Consider the following 16,908-nt stretch of genomic DNA (forward strand, 5'->3'; position numbering starts at 1 on the left):
TATGCGTCAGAAACGTCACCAGCGTCATGAGTGCGACCTGTGTTTACAATTTGTTTGGCCACTGTCAATATTTTCTTGTATTTTACCTGTTTTATATTCTAACGTCACACTTAAAAGTAACTCCACTTCTCTGTCACTCCTAACGAAATACTCTCGTTCCGTCTTGGAAGTAACTGGAAGTTCCTCGTGTCATTTGTTGACGTTTTTTTCCAGGATTCTGATTGGTTAGCATGACTTTGTGATTCTTGTTACGCTGCCCCCTGTAGGTTTGGCTGCTCATAGCACCTTAACAGCATATTTATGCGGGTTTGTGTAAATGATGGTATTTTTCAAAACGTAAAGGGGGAAATATGAGTTTTTATAAATACCCGGCTCTGTGTAAACGTGGCCTTATTGGATGTGAAATGAAGAACAAAACTGTTTTATTCCGGGGGTACTAGCACATCTATCCAAGCCACTCTAAATTATCATTGAAATTGAAAAATGGGTTTACACCATCAAATATATGCAATAATTGCTTTTTACTTAAGTCACTGTTTGGCAGGAACGAAGCACAGTTTCAATGAGCTCTGAGGGTACCAACAAATTTGTCCGTGTCTGCATGCAGCAAAGTGAAACTCTTATCCTACGTGTACTCCCACATTTATTATGCTCTTAACAGTTAGTCAAGGATGTCTCTCTTCTTCCCTTGCACCCTTTGAACCTTAATTTGCACTGTCAGACAAAGAAATGAGTCCATGAATCTTGGTGGCTGGGGCTTAATTAAACTACGTTACATTTCACCTGCCTGGCATTAATCTCACCATAAGGGGTGAAGAGAAAAGGTATGAGGGGACACACGGTATAGCCAACAGTCTGCACATCTTGATGCTGCAGCGATTTACAAAAGAAGCTACATCCCTCCTGGTCAACACTTTGTGCATAGCCTGTTAACCCGCAACCCGACAGCCAGAGTACCAACGAGCCACATTGGGACAGAAGAGACAAGGATGGATCCGAGTCGGATGAATCTTTAATCAGCTCTGTCCAGTTTTATGCACTTTAATTAGTCCTGGGTTTAAAATGTTTCTTTGAGGCAATCTGCATAAGGAAATATAATATAGAATCTGCTCTCCATCTGTGAGAGACTCTGAGGTGATGCATTATTCTGATGCAAATACACTCTCTTAGGAAATATGCCCACACTCCTATTTCCTAAATGCAGTCCTACTCATCTCCAATTTCTGTAGAATAACACTCTATTTCCCAGAGTGGCCGGGGACAGAAACGGGTGACATGAGCATAGCTGACGTACAGGCTAAATTGCAGATGTCGTTTCATTAGTGTGAGGCTTGCTCATCTCTCAGAAAACATATCTAACTCTCTGGGGCAATCCCTTGCACATTACAAATGAGACAGCCAAGCCCTCGCTCCGCTGGAATAAATTAAAGGCATTTCGTGACATTTCGAAAATTAATCTGTTGTTTTTGCTCAGTGGGCACTTGTCACAATGTGGGCACAAAATTAGAAAAAAAAAAAAAGGGATCCGAAACTGTCCCAGAGGTGACGGGGGACGAGCCGCTCCTGTCAGGTTCTGTGGACCGAAGTTAACAATGCAAACAAGCCCGTTTCAGCCGACACATTTGTCACTCCGCTTTAATCATACTAATATGTCGTGAGAAAAAAATAAAACTAAAGCTTCTAATTGAAACTATGAAGACGTTGTTCTTAACACGTCTCTACAGAAACCAGGCGAGGGAACTCATTAAGGCGAAGACTCAATTTACAATCACTTCAACCCACAAGCAATTATATCAAAACACATATAGAGAAGAGCAAGTGGGGGGAAGAAACAACCAAATTTCCCAGTGGGGGTGAATAAAGAACCACATTGTTGTATATATTTTTCGGGGGAATTTGTACCATCGGTATTGTGGGTGTTTGTCATGCTGGCAGACCTTAGGGTTACCAGGCTGCTGAGAAAGCTATATTCCTCACCGACATTAAAAAAAAAAAGAACCTACAACAGCAATTCAAGGGCAACAGCTGCTAGTTGTTGGGGTTTTTTGGTTGTTTTTTTTTTTTCTTTGTGACCATTATGTGCCTTAACTTATAGGAGGTCCACTCTGTCTAAGTCTGGGACCACCAGGGGGGTGATTAAGACTCCACAAACCTTCTGTTGAACACCCACAGCAGCTGTTCTGGTGTGGGACCCTCCAACCGAATGAACCCGCAGCGACTCCAGGAACATTCACAGGGCAAAATGTGACCATTCATGCTTGTGCTCCATGAAAATTATAGTTAACCAGCCGAGATAGCCAAGTGTAATACATAGCAGAGCTCTGAGAGTAGCTACAAGGAGAGGGAAAGGTCACCCCCGTATGAACGCAACGTGGAGTCTCCCGGTGCAGTCGGATCGGTACCTTTGCCGACAGCGGCTCCGGTGAAGCAGATGGAGCCGGACGCCTCGATAAAGGCCACCTAAACTGCAGCAGCTCAAAGAGGGAGACGCTGGCTTATTCGCATCCCTGCCCCAGATTCTCTGAGCCTACATGGGGATTTGAACCACTTCCATGTGGGTCACAGGACCACTTCTTTAACACTTGACTACAGAGCAAGTTTTCAAAGGTTGGGCGTCCAGATTCTGCTCCTGCGGCGATGAAAACGACCTCAGTCAAAACCAAACAGGCATATGAGCAATATAAGTAGACTAGAAAAAGAAAAGAATTTCAAAAAAAAAAGGCTATCTCAGCGCACGGCCTGGCGGCGCTCAAACATGCGTAAGCAGCCGCAGTTTAACGGTGACGAGGCAAGAGGGAAGTTCAAAAATGTCATTTTGTTTTTTAAACTAAATCCTGATCATATGATGAACTGGTTGTGCAAAAACAAGCGGGACTTATTGAACTTTCCTCAGCATTTGTTGATGTGGATAAAACGAAGACATTGTTTTAAGTATGTAGAGCCATTTAGTTAACATTTTAAGCTTATTTCGCTGTGTCATAAACAGGATTTCTACACTTGGAGACACTGCAGAGCTGGCACGTGTTCACAGACGTTTTTTAAATGTGAAAAGAGAATATAATGTATTAAATTAAACAAAGAAAGAAATGTTAAATGTTAGGAAAAAAAGTGAAGGGGCCACAAATTAGGGTTGCATGTAAGAATCCACTAAGAGCGCTATTAAGAATTGCGGTTTAATTATGCACAGAAGTCAAGCATACGGTCAAGTACGATGAGAATCATTGTTGCGTTGGTAAACGACATAAATTACCAAAATTCTGCAGCTCGAGGAGCTTTAATGGCTTAGTAAAAGCTTTTACTATATGAAACCACTCAATATGACAGAACGTAGTGTAGTAACTAAGGGAAAGGTCGCGTATTTGTGTGGCCATAAATGTGCATGTCGGAGCGTCCGCCTGTCTGCCCGCCTGTCAGTCAGTCCACGGTTCTGTGAAGGCCGGAGAGAAGAACCCGAGCCGGTGAGAAAGTGCTGTCAGTCAGTGCTGGCTGAAAAGGGGGCTGATGGGAGCATGAGCGAAGGCGGTTGGCAGGCCGGAGCCATGCACTATTCAAGCATCATTCAGACGGAGCGCAGCCACTGGGGCAAAACCACCACACTGTACGCAACAACGGCCGCGTTCACGCATGAGCATATCACACACACACTCACACACACACTCTCACACACCTGCGAAAGCCTTGTGCTGTGCAGCAGAAGCTTCCTCAGAAGGCGCAGGTGGCAGGTAGGCGTTTACAAGTCGCATAAAACCCTCAACGATGCGACAGATGCTTGATTCCATCTTTTACTCGCTATTAAATAATTACAAGCTGAAGCTTAACTGTAGGGAATAACGTTTGTTTTGCTGTCTGGGATTAGAAATGCAGTCAGAAGTCCAGAATCAGGAAGTGCATGCCATACTACTGCAACGTTCATTTTGTTTTTTTAATATTCAATTAGGAGGAAAAGGTTTTCAGTAAAAGACACAGAATGACAGCAAAGCTAGAGAGCAGTTAAATTATGTTTCACTGCAAGTTAAATACAAAAAAATGTTTTTTATGTTTTATTTGGTCTCTGTTGCAGTGTCCCATCAGAAAAAAATGACTTTTTTGGGGAAAGAGGATAAGGGAAACAATTAAACAGGTACAGGATGGATTTATTTTTTGTTATTAAATGTAAAAAGGGAAAAACTGAAAATACAATTAAGAAAGAATAAGAATTCACAAATGCACAGAACAATTCACATGTGCGTAGGACAAGATACACAAATGTATTTTTGATGCACACACAAATATAACCTGATTTTAAAAAGTTTTTTTGTCTGTGAGCTGCGCTGGATTTGAGTGTGACTTTTGAGACTCCCCTGACGTGACTCGATCCACAAATACGTTTTGTTTTAACACGGAAGGATCTGCAACCAATCAGATGTCTTCCTTTGTGTGAATTGTTCTGTGCATTTGTGAATCAGTCTGTGCATTTGTGAATTTTGTCCTGTGCATTTGTGGTTCGGCATGTGCATTTGTGAATTATGAGATTGTTCTAGCTCCATAGACCTCAGCGTGGGCGTGGCCGGTTTTAGTTTTGTGGAAAGGCAGAAAAACCGACCCTTTAGTTTTGAAAATGCAACTTTTAGTTTGCAAACATAACTTTTACGTGAGAATTACTGATGGAGAGTCCAGCTCTTGCCTCTTGTGGCTCGGCTCCCTGCAGAGAGCCGGCTCTTACGACTCCCAAACGGCTCTTTATTGAGTAAAACCCAGAGCTTTTCATTTTAGGATATTTTCCTTTATTCACCACTTTCACAAAAAAACTAATTTTTGCTCTTTTCCCCTTTTAAATTACTTTTTTGTAAATGTTGTTGAACCTTTTAATCAAACTTTTAAATAAGCAACTGATCATGAAAAAAACAGCAACAGCAGCAAACAAATCAAATAAAGGCCAAAGCAAAACACTTTTCCAGGGTCAGGGGATGGAACCCCCCCCCCCCCTCTCCTCCAGCTGCACGGACCAGCGGGCGGTTTTTAGATGTCTGTGCAGTTTAATGTCGACTCCTGATGACAGAATATTTTCAGTTGACAGTCTCTATCACGGAAATGCAGCCAGATGCTGCTTCATTTCCAGTTTTCGCTCATTGCTTAACGTTTTCACTGCAACGCCTGCACTTGGATCCGGCTGAGGGTGAGTGTGAACCTGGGCTGTACCACCGACCTCGCTGGCTTCAGTGTCTGACCCCTTTCTTCTTCCAAATATGGTATGATCTTAGCCCATCATCACATGTGCTTATCCGCATGATGTGTCAGTCAAAATAAAATCCCCCCTCGTTCCTGATCCACAGCAAAACAGACAAGAATCGGCTCTTAGACAAACGATACATCACCAGGTAGAATACAAATCTTTCAGATTTGGGAGAAGAAACTTAGAAAGTCATATTTTTTGTGCCAATTAATGTTTCTTGTAATAAAACATTAACTGCAGTTTCTGTCCTGTTTCTCTCTCTTAAGGTTTTGAAGTTACTGTGGCTCTAGCTCGTCGGCGGCACCTCTCTTGCGTCAGTTGAAGCCATTTTGGCCACCAGTGTCCGACATGACAACTCGATCGGGGCAGACACCTTTATTATGGTCCGTATTAAAAAGTTAAGCTCTCCTCCCATAAACCTTGAATGCTTTGTGGGAGTCCTGAACGCTCCGACTCATCGAAAGGACAAAGTGATAGCGCCGGGGAGCAGACAGCTCGTAAACTAATGGGACTCCTGTTTTTTAAAAAAAAAAAAGAAAAAAAACTGAAAGAAACCCTCCCTCCCTGGATTATTCCTGCTCAGGATGCCTGATGGATGGCCCAGATATGTGCAGGAGGACACCGAGCACACACCAGAGTACAGTTGTGACTGTGCCAGCGAGCGACCAAAAGGGTCTGTGGTTGTGTTTTTGTTTTATAAGTAAAAAGTAAAAGTAAAGCTCACTGATTTACTGACCCGGTGTTGGGTTTTTTTTCCAGAATAAATTTCAGAAGGAAAAATGTAGTTCTTTCCAAAAGAAAAATGTAGTTCTTTCCAAAAGTGACAACTTGTAAGATGAGTTTTCCACATTTTATTTCCTGTATAAAACAACTCATTTATGAGTTAAACGATGTCACTGCAGATTCAACCAATAATCCATTTGCATGGTTCGAATGTCGTTGTGGAAGTCTGCATTAATAATGCTTAGAGATCACCGTCTGTGGCGGTACAGCCACGGGAACCAGTCACAGCACATGGAGGGGAACATTTAGATTCTGAAACTCATTTTTTTCAAGTTTTAAAGAAGATATACCACATCAGTACCACCTAGTGGCAATTAATGTGTTCCCAGAATGTGTATGTTCAGGTTTAGAGCTCCAAATGCCGTACACATCGTTCATCGTACTCTCCCCTTACATCCTTGAGTTTGTTGTTTCCGTGTCTGTAGATTTAAATCCAATCATGCTGCTGCTTCCTGCGCTCCTATCTGTAACAGGTCAGTGAGTGATGGGGAGGGAATCCAACAGGACCAGCAGAGTACATGCATGTCACCATGCGGCAATCAACACTAATATAGATTAAACATGTTGTAAATTTCTGTGGATGATAATTTGATAAGCTGTCCAGGGTGTTTCAGTGGGTTTCAGCAGATCCCTGTGACCCTAAATAAGATTAAGCAGGCATAAGAAAATCTGAGCCCAGGGGTTTTCCTTTACTTGTGTCTATAAAACGTTTTTACAGACAACGTAGTAAGTACAAAAAGCCGCTAGTCAGTATGAACCACAACTATTAATTGTCACCTTGCCTGAAACCTTCATTTGCACTGGCTGGTTGGACCATTAGTCTTTAATGATATATGGGACAAGTCTACTAGTTTACTATCAGTCTGTAACTTTTAATGATATATGGGCGGAGTCTCTTCATTTAGTATCAGTGTAACTTTGACTCAAGGTTGATTTCATACCTGTGTCCGATTGTTCTGGTTCAAACCCCTTGTCAGCTTTATAATTTGTGACATTTTCATCTTTGTTTTGCCATTTTTAACAAAAACAAAAATCCAAATGCGTCTAAACTTATCACTTCAAACACGCAAGAACATTGCCATAAAGATATGCTGACGGCAGAAACGGAAGACATTTTTATAGAATATGAGTGTACTGCTTTTTGTACGATGCAACAAACTTGTGCAGATAAGTTGGCCTCCTAATAATTTATCATATCACTTGTATTTGACAAATGTCACAAAATACTTGAGTTTGAGCTATAGAACCATAAACTATATGATTTATCTCACCGGTAATCCCAACGAAATAATAACAAGTCTCTGTCTCGATCAAAGAGTCCCAAATGATCAAATTATTCCCGTTTGGTCCTGTTTTGCTTCTATTTGCTCTCTAACCATGAACCAGATTTCACCAGTTGATTTAAACTGAAATCCTCTTTTCTTGAAGGTCTTGGTCCAGTTGTTTTTGTTTTAACAATCCACACGGGGCAGGAAAACAAACAGCTTGTAGGTGTGAAAGAACCACAAACTCCTAAGAATCACTAAAGCAACTCTGAGTCCGAGTCTGAGCAGCCCTAAAGGATTCTTGTCTTTTTTCTTTCAGCGATACATAAATTGTTGGCTGTCATCAGTAATAACAGTTGTCCTTCTTCCTTGTCACATATTGGTTTCGAGTCTCTTTTTATGGTAATACATTAAGTTAGGGCTGGCAATTGATACAACTGCCTTTTTACATCTGCTCTGTCCATAAGCGTCACATTACCCAGCGCTGGGACGGCTTCCCTGATTGCTTAATAAATCTGCAGCAGTATATAAAAAGGATATTATAGGGAATTATTAAATGTGGTGTTAGCCTTAACGGAAAAGAAAAAACCTGTCAAACAAGGCTGCGTTATTAATCGTGCATAAATGAACACTGTTTATGTTGTAAAACAGTTGAGGAATCCATCTCTTTGGCTACGTTTAACTGCTATGTTAGGTGTATAAATAATGCATCTTTAGGAAAAAATTACAGAACTAAAATTGAAACAGGCCCCGAGTCATAAAGCAAAAGTTCACACAGTTGAGCAGAGCAAAAGTGCAGAGATATGTTCAGTGAGTCTGATATTTAGAAGAAGAAAAAAGAAACATTTTCATGAAAGAGCACATGGTGGAACGTGATCTAATGAGCCAGACAGTCTTGGCGGATATTGACGTGGGAGACCAACCAAGGTGGTTAGATCATTAGCATGTAAGGAACATATGAAGGTAGATTTGTGTCTTTATTATTCAATAAAATCAATAAAAAAATATTTTCAATAATAAACTTCAAATAAAAAAAGTATTTTCAATCAAATAATAAAAGTGTTTGAATGTAAAAAAAAATTTAGATTTTTTTTGACTGAATAATGACAAATCTAGCTTCATGGGAAAACAAAGAATGTGATTAAAAGCAAAAAAGGGACTGATGAAGGACCATTCTTCCAGTTTTTCACTTTCTAAAAATGAAGTGCCTCCAAAGAAAGCTACTACAGAGCATTTGCCCCATCGAGAGACTCCTCCGTTGGCCCACTGTCTCCCAGGGAAGCCCGTATTTTGCGATTTTTCCACCAGTCACAGAGCACAGAATTGATCACACATGGACAGTGCTTTAAGGCGAGCCATTAGCACACAGTTCAATTGAATTACATCGAGAACTTCACACTTTGATGGCATCTAATAACTTCGCAGCTGGCGCTGATGGTAAGCCTGTCATATGCTGGCTGCTGTGTAACAGGATTGCAGATTGTAGCTCTGCAGAAAGAAGCAGAAGGCCTTGGTACCAGGACTGCAGCAATGACAGCGTTGGTAGTTGAGGAGGAGTGCAGCGTGGCGCTGCAGCGGTAACGAAGAGCTGCAGCACCCCCAACAGAGGGCAGAGACACACTGACAGGCAGGGAAGTTGACTTCATGTTTGTGCTTTTGCATGCGAACAGTTTAATCATCATCTTTATGATCTTGAAGGTAATCCACGGCGATGATGGGACACAGATGTTCAGCGTGCGTTTGTGAGTGTGTGTGTATGTGTGTGAGGCGGACTCCGTCTCATAATAAAGGACGGAGAAAGTTAAAAACAAAAGGAGAAGGGAGAAGAGATGATAAGGCCAAAGTGAAAACGAGAGCAAGGATATAACTGCCAAAAAAAAAAGTGGGGAATGGACCATTGCCATAGCAACAGCAGTGTTTCTGGCTTCCAGCCACAAGTGCTTGATGTCAGACGCCAGCTACTGGACTTGAAATCTATTAAAAGAAGAAAACATATGCGCAAAGTCTGTAAAATCTGCCTCAAAGCCTGTCACAGAGCAAGTGGCTTACAGCGAGTATCCAACACACACGGGGTGAAGGCAGCTGATTAACTCCAGGAAACATGTCAGACTCTACAGTATCACATCTAGCAAGTTGTTGGCCCCTCGCTGTAAACAACTGGACTGTCATGCTGTTATTGATCACCAATAAAAAGCCAACGGCCCTGTCTGGACAAAAACTTTCAGAAACTGTGAGGACTAAAAGTGCCTTTGGCAAACTGTTCCCAGACCGCAAACAATTTTAAAAGCGATGGTGACATGATACGAGTAAACTTCCATTTATTTCTCTGCCTATTTTATGCTGTTCTGGGGTAGCGGAGGCGTATCAGCGCTGCAATCGAGCAGAAGGCGGAGTGCGCTCCAGACAGGCTGTCAGACGACGGTGCCCTCTCACACACCTGTGCTCAGTTTTGGATCACCGATAAACTGAACATCCACATCTCTGGATTGTCGGCGTGAAGCAGAGCAGGATCCAAGAGACAAAAAACAGTCTAGAGTTTAGAAAAATGTTGACAGTGATTTTAAAGTTACTGTATTATTATCTCATTAATGCAAAAACAAAATCTACTAACAACACAATTGAGTTTAATGAGGCAAGGTAAGTGGAAAATAAGGCTTTAAACAGGAGTTTTTAATCTTGGATAATATTTCTGTGCAGCATACACTTTAAAAAACAAAAGATGTATTAATATTCACACCCACTGCCGATCTGTTTTCACTAATTTTACTACAAATAAATAAAACAGTATCCAAACTAGATCTGCAGTATGTGAAAATTAGAAGGGTGTACTACCTCAGAAAAAATCCCCAGTATGGATCTGACCAGTCTACCTTGTATTCTCCATCCCATAATGCAAGGGCCACTATAGTTGTCACAAGAACAATGATCCGCTCCTAAAAAACGGAGTTCGACAACAAATAAATGACTTTTAAATTGGTACACGACATTCTGACGACAACAAAAACTACATACTGCAGCATCTGATCGTGGGATGCTGGAAAGAGTCATGTTATCGCACTTTTAAATCAAGCGAAATGCTACGTAAAAGCAGAAACAGCATCACAACACGTCCTCAGAACAGATGCCCTTTAAGGCCGGGACTGAAGAATTAGTATTCCCACAAGCCTTTCCATCAATGACTCAAAAGTTGTCCACCATCCAAAGAACTGCCATTTAGGCTCCATTCACATTCCGGCTCTGCAGCACCTTTACGCCGCCTCACCGTGCTGTGTGACACGCTCAGAGGAAACAGCACTCTTGACATTTGGTTCTACCTTGAGAGCAGTAACAGAAGCATAATGTATAACAGCGGTCGCAGGGACGGCTGCAAACTCCGGCACAGAGGGTGAAATCACTAAGTTCATCATTGGGATGGCAACAAAATCGCCCCTTTGTTACAACGCCTTGCCAAAATGCCTAACCAAGGGGCGATCGAGCTAAAGTAGCCAAGCATAACAAATAAAGACCACCTGGTGGAGCCAGCACCTGCCGAGGCTGACTCAGCATCTCTCTCCTACGGCAGCAGAAACACAGCAAGACTCGGCAACGACAGCAGAACTCAGCAAACAACATTTATTCAGCACAAACTAGATAAAACACCGTCAGCAACCAGAGACATGAGGGACCTGTTGATGGATGCGGACATAGTCAAGGAAATGAGCCATCTTCAGATTACAGAATGCTGTAATACTTTGTGAAAGCACACGACGGGGAGGAAAAAACGCTTCTTTGTGGGATTCTCGTGAATGCAGATAAAGAGGAGATCACCTGTGTGTCATTATGCCGACAATTTAAAGAAATGGCTCTCGACTGAATTAATGGGCTGCTAGTTTTTACTAGAGTGGATTTAGCTGATAATATGAAATACTAACAGATCATTACATTTGATGAGGAAGCCAGCTGGGTCCACCCTCATAACTGACCATCATATCTGTTTTATTTCCACTTCCAAAACACTATCGTAAGTACATCTTTGAGATAACAGTCTGAAAGCTGGGTCCACAGATAAAGATGAAGAGTAATCCAGTAGTTTTCTACCTCCAAGAAGCCCACACGTCTTCTAATTTTTATTTCTAAACATGTATTTCTTTGGCTTTTCCTCAGCTTTCCCGCCTGGGGTTGTAAATCTTCCAACTTCCTGAGCTTACAGTGGGTGACATGTTCAGGTGTGCTCAGCAGACACACTCGCCTCAGGACAGGAATAATTATCGGAGATCAACCCGACATCAATCACCCTCCTCTCACACATGCACAGGTCATCACTTTCTAAATGACCTTACATGCTAAACAGACTCCTGTCACAACCTGTCGCAAGGCTCAATGGAGAGACAGCAGGACAGAGCCGGGGAGACAAGAGACGGGGGAAATTGACAGGCCTGTTAAGGTTCTGAATGCAGAGGAGATCGCACGGACGAACAAGGCTGCAGACACGCATTAAGGACGGGGAGCGCTGGGTCGTCACGCCGACAGCCTCACAATGACCAACGGCGTCACACGCAGACAAACACATGTGGACTCTGGAGACGAGCAGCTGGGGGAAGAAGGGGCTTGGCCCAAAAACTTGGCTGTCTGTGCAATTAATTACACCATTCAGGAGAGGAACCGGCTAATGGATCATCCCGGTCCGCGTCCTCTGAGCTCAAGGACACTCGGTCAAGATTCCCGTTTACTCAAGGGGGGGGGCATCCCTGCCGACAGCGTCTGCTGGTAAATGTGTATGCATTTTTAAGAGTGTCAATGTGTCACACAAACAGCCAGAAGGAATGATGACCTCTCTAAAACAGTATAAGGGTTGGAAAAATGTCGGATCACCGGAAGAGAGAAAAAAGAGAAGGTTAAAATTTCTACATAAATTCTAACATTTTAAATTCTAGTCTGTGCCCCATTCTTTAGTGCTACAATGACCCAATTTCCCCACGGGGATCATTAAAGTTTCATCTCATCTTATCTGCCCCATCCTTCTCCCCTCTCCTATCACCTCTCAGCAGCCCCTCCTCCTCCTCCTCCTCCTCCTCCTCCTCCTCCTCCAATCCTTCACTTAATTATGTCCCGTGAATGAAGTTCATCTTTCATGCTGCCAGCACCCGGCAGCGTGCCTCGCCTGTTCTGGGCTATCTAATCATGGCGCAGGGGCTAAACTAAATTTAGACAGTCGGCATGTGACGCCTGGCAGGCCCTAATGGGGGCCGACGTCAATAGACACTCTGCCGACGTTCGAGATACGCTTTCCTCGAACCGGCCGCCACCGCTGGTGGCTAACGTCGACGTCCAGGAAACCGCTCTTCAGTGTTTACACTCAAGAATCTTAATTATTGCTGCTAATTGCATGCGTCTTACAGACATCTACAAGTGGAAAGTAATGCTGTAAAGGAGTGCAAGTAACACAAACAAACAGCTTTTCACTCACACTGAACATATTAATGCTGCAGGTTTTGACGATAGAGGGTCCAAGTACAAGCAGGACTCAGAAAACTTGTTTTTTTGTTAGTAAATATACTATATGTACAGCACTGTGACACCTGATATGTTGGCGCAACAAACTGATCAAACTTTTCAGAGAAATTTAGTCGGCTAAAATCTAAATCATCCAGTGAGACATTTATGAAAATCTGAGCTCCGACTAGATCGTATTGTATTTGCCACATCTCTAATTGTTTTCATTGCTGTCATCTCACAAAACAACATTTAATTTTTCATTTGAACGGATATTGATTGAATATTTGTGTTTTCCCTTAATTGATATACATGAATTATTTGTGAACTGTCAATAACCTCGCACATTTCTGGGAAGAAACAAAGAAGCAAGCCAATATTTCTCAGTTATGACCACACTCTTCTATGCAGTGGCAAAGATACGGTTAAAAGTGTATTTTTATTTTCTTGATGCTAATTACTGAGGTCTTTTGTGCAAATTTCAGCTAATTTTACAAGGACTTCTAAACTATAAAAATGGAGTAGGAAGAAAACATTCAAGGAACATTTTAAGTCAATTCTTGCGGGAGAAAACTTTGAGGTGTTTCATGCATTTAGTTTTGCTTTAATTGAACCTTAATCTGAAGGAAAAATCGTTAACGGTTTCTAGCACAAGATCTCATACATCTTACTTCTTTCTCAATTACTCTCCTGCTGCACCTGAAAACATCAACATGGTCCTCTCGCCATTATAAAATGCTTTGTTCAGTACTTATATTGATCACTTTCCATGAGAGCCAAATTCAATGCCAACATCAATATCACAATGTTTATGTGATGGGCTTGTATGGGGGGGGGGGGAGAAAACATGAAATCGCTTGATATATCGGCAGTGAGATTCTTGAACCATGAATTATCACTAAAAGTCGAAATGAGTCGAGCTGCTTTTTGAATATTTCATAAGAAAACCTTCCAGAAAACCCAATTATCAAGTTTATGATCCAGTGGCATTTTGGTTCCTACAAAATGTTACTGAGAGAACTTCACAACATAAACTTTTGGATTGATTGGGGTTAGTCGAAGGCAAATGTCTCATTTGTGATGGAGATCAATTTCTCATACATTCGTTTTTTTAACCAGCCTCTAATTGAAAAACGGTTCCTTCACAATAAAAGCCTTTTAGGACAAATGCATTTACATTTAAAGCTCTTATAAATACATGAAGAGGAAATGTTCATTATATCACAGCAAGTCTGTGTAAATGTAATTAATGTAAATGTTTATCTACTACACTGGATGATTTCATTTCTGTTGTTACATATACCGTATTTTCTGGACTATAAGCCGCACCTGTATATAAGCCGCATCCGCTCTATTTTTAAAAAAACAATTAAAAAAAGATATACAAGCCGCACCTGTATATAAGCCGCATCCGCTCTATTTAAAAACAAAAGATATGCAAGCCGCAGATATTTATGTTGTTAGATTAGACATTTACTACATGTACAGAAGGATTTTGAACTGTAAATGATGTACATGTTTGTACCTAAATAGATCCTTTTAACACGGCAGCAACTTTGCTGATTAAAACGGGACAGAACCAAGAGAAAATAACCGGTATTTATTCATCTATTTATCTGTTTGAAATCTGCTTCTACTTCTATCTGCTAAAGAAGCAGTAGCCTATTCTTCTTTGCATTTATTTTGTCTTAGTTTTTAATTCTAATTCCGGTTAGCACTCCCCCTAGTGGTGGAAGAAAAATCCACAGAATAGCCGCACCTTTGTATAAGCCGCATGGTTCAAAACTTAGGAAAAAAGTAGCGGCTTATAGTCCAGAAAATACGGTAATCTTTGAGGTACGGCTCGTATTAGGCTTTAAAAGAGAACTCTTCAGCTCCGTGTCTGCCGTTATAAGTCGTCCTCGGCTTGATCTCAGAAATCAGTGCGCGCCCTCGGGCGGCTCGTCTGATGACTACATTACTTTAGTTTTTGTACTCAAAAGAAAGACATGAATGCAACAGGTCGCTGTGCAGCAGTTTCAAAAAGTCAGTTTCAAAGGAGACAAAGTCAGCTGTGGTCTGGTTTTGTAGCTACAAGGGTAGCAAACTCTCTGGGGTTGGATAAACAATAAAGGCCTGTCGTTTGGTTAGAACAAAGGCCTGTCATTTGCTTTTGTGGTTGCTGGTGTTTTTTTTGTTTTTTCCCTGGTGTAATCTGCATGTCCAGATGGCGGGATGACTTTCCCCATCTCGGCATCGTTAACAGCACGGCACAGCTGGCAGATGGGTGGGAAGCAACAAAGAGCACGGAAACAAAGACGTGAAAAAGCTTGGAGAGGAAAAAGTAAGACGTAGAGCAGCGAGTCGCAGCAACACTGACGCAACAACAACAGAGGACAGCAACTAGGAAAACGGAGCGTCTCTTACCCAGATCCGTGTTGGGCCCCGCCAGCAACTGTTTGAACTTGTCCAGACGGGACGCTTCCCTCTCGGTCATGGCCGGGGTGCCGGATGTGTTCTGGTCGGCCATGCGGGCCACGAGCGGGATGAGGGGCGGCCGGTGGGGTAGAGACCGCTGTCTGTGGAGGGCTGTGCCTTCACCTGCTGCTTCTGGTGGAGTAAGACAAAGAGGTCGCATTAACAACCACACGACAAACGCAAACATTGTTAAACTCACACAGTCTGACAAGATCTGTTAAAGGATCTTGAGGCTCCTTTTAAGAAATGAGACTCTCTAGCGCCACCCTTCACCACGACGGCCGTTGGGGGTACTGCAGCCAACAGTGAAGCCGGCACGGGAGAACGGGGAGAACGTGCATGCAGCGTCATGTGACGTCACATCCGCAGCCCAGCGCGGGAAATTCGGGACCGAATTGCAGCACATTTTGCAGCACACAGCCTGTTCAAGGCAAAGGAGAGATACACTAGAGGGCTCATTCTTTTGGGTTTGGAACGCTTCATCTGACATTATTACAAGAAAACTTGAAATGTATACGGATTTTTTTCATAAATCTTGCCACCATCCGGCCTCAAGCTCCTTTAACTCTCACATGTCGCATGTCCATGTGAGCATCATCTTTCAAGTGCAACATCACGAATACGCTTCACAGACATGAATCTACCGATCTGATAACAACTGTTTTCATTTTAACTGCTTGTTTTGAAACAAGCCTTCAAATATAGGAGCATCTTTTCAACCATTAAAGCCCTAAAAGAAGGAGACAAACCCATTAATTCAGCCTTCTCTGCACCACATGTTCCCCCAGATGTGCTAAAAGTTCCAGAAAGAGTCCCACGAAGCATAATTGACTGAAAATGGAAACAACGATCCTGGGACGTTCAACAACATTCAACTTGCCAACAATTCATAGTGTTTGAGCAAAACCGCAAAACATCTACTGCCAGAAGAATTACACAAACACTCAACAGCAATTAAGACGACTGGCCGGACGCCCGTTTTAATATCTTTTTCAACTTTTACAGGGACAAATAAAAGGCTCTAAATCTGTTCCCAAGTGCTTAACTTGCACTTCCAGAAATTAAAAACTATTATTAAAGCGAGCGAGCGAGCGGCACGCCTGTAGTGGAACCTTTTGTGTCACTTTAACAATAAGCTCTTATGTAGTCCATTTAATAAGCTACCTGTTAAACAGGTAATAAAAAAGCCAAGTGGAAGGAAGACCGTCGTTTTCGCTCGTTAGTCAGAGTGCTCTGCACTGATCAGGACAAACGGAGAGGGACCACATGCGTGAGGGGAGTGAAGGTTGCACTTTGTGAGTTCATTAGCGTCATGCTGTTTCTTGCTGGTTCTCACACTTTCATGTTTTCATACAAAAACATTATTCAGAGTGGCTAATATGACTAAACTATTCATCTAGACTGTCTCTATTCTAATTCTTATTTACTTTAAAGGGGACCTATTATGGCCTCTAATACCTATTTTAAACAGGCCTTGAATGTCTTAAAAACAAGCTTTTGATTGTTTTTGCTAAATAAATTAGAAATTCAGCCTCTAAACCATGTCTTTATCTTCCCATTCTCTAACCTTATTATCTATGTGGGATTCTGAGTGGGCGGGGCTATGAAAATGAGGCTCTGTGCTGATTGGCTGCCTGAATGACGCCATACACCGCTACGAAAAAATGGCGGAAGCTCTGGCCGGCGGAGTTAGTTGTGGGCGTGGTTTCACGCATCGGA

General features: G+C 42.2%; 1 protein-coding gene across 2 annotated transcripts in view; it reads right to left on the reverse strand.

Annotated features, from left to right (window-relative positions):
- Positions 1–16,908, reverse strand: part of tbc1d22a (TBC1 domain family, member 22a) — a 147,718-nt gene that overhangs the window by 119,723 nt on the left and 11,087 nt on the right. For both annotated transcript variants that reach the window (XM_061714509.1, XM_061714510.1), the window contains exon 5: positions 15,139–15,321. In XM_061714509.1, the coding sequence (XP_061570493.1) occupies positions 15,139–15,321 (183 nt within the window). The remainder of the gene's footprint in view (positions 1–15,138; positions 15,322–16,908) is intronic.

This window comes from Cololabis saira, chromosome 23 (assembly GCF_033807715.1).
Source record: "Cololabis saira isolate AMF1-May2022 chromosome 23, fColSai1.1, whole genome shotgun sequence".
NCBI classification, from domain to species: Eukaryota; Metazoa; Chordata; class Actinopteri; order Beloniformes; family Belonidae; genus Cololabis; species Cololabis saira.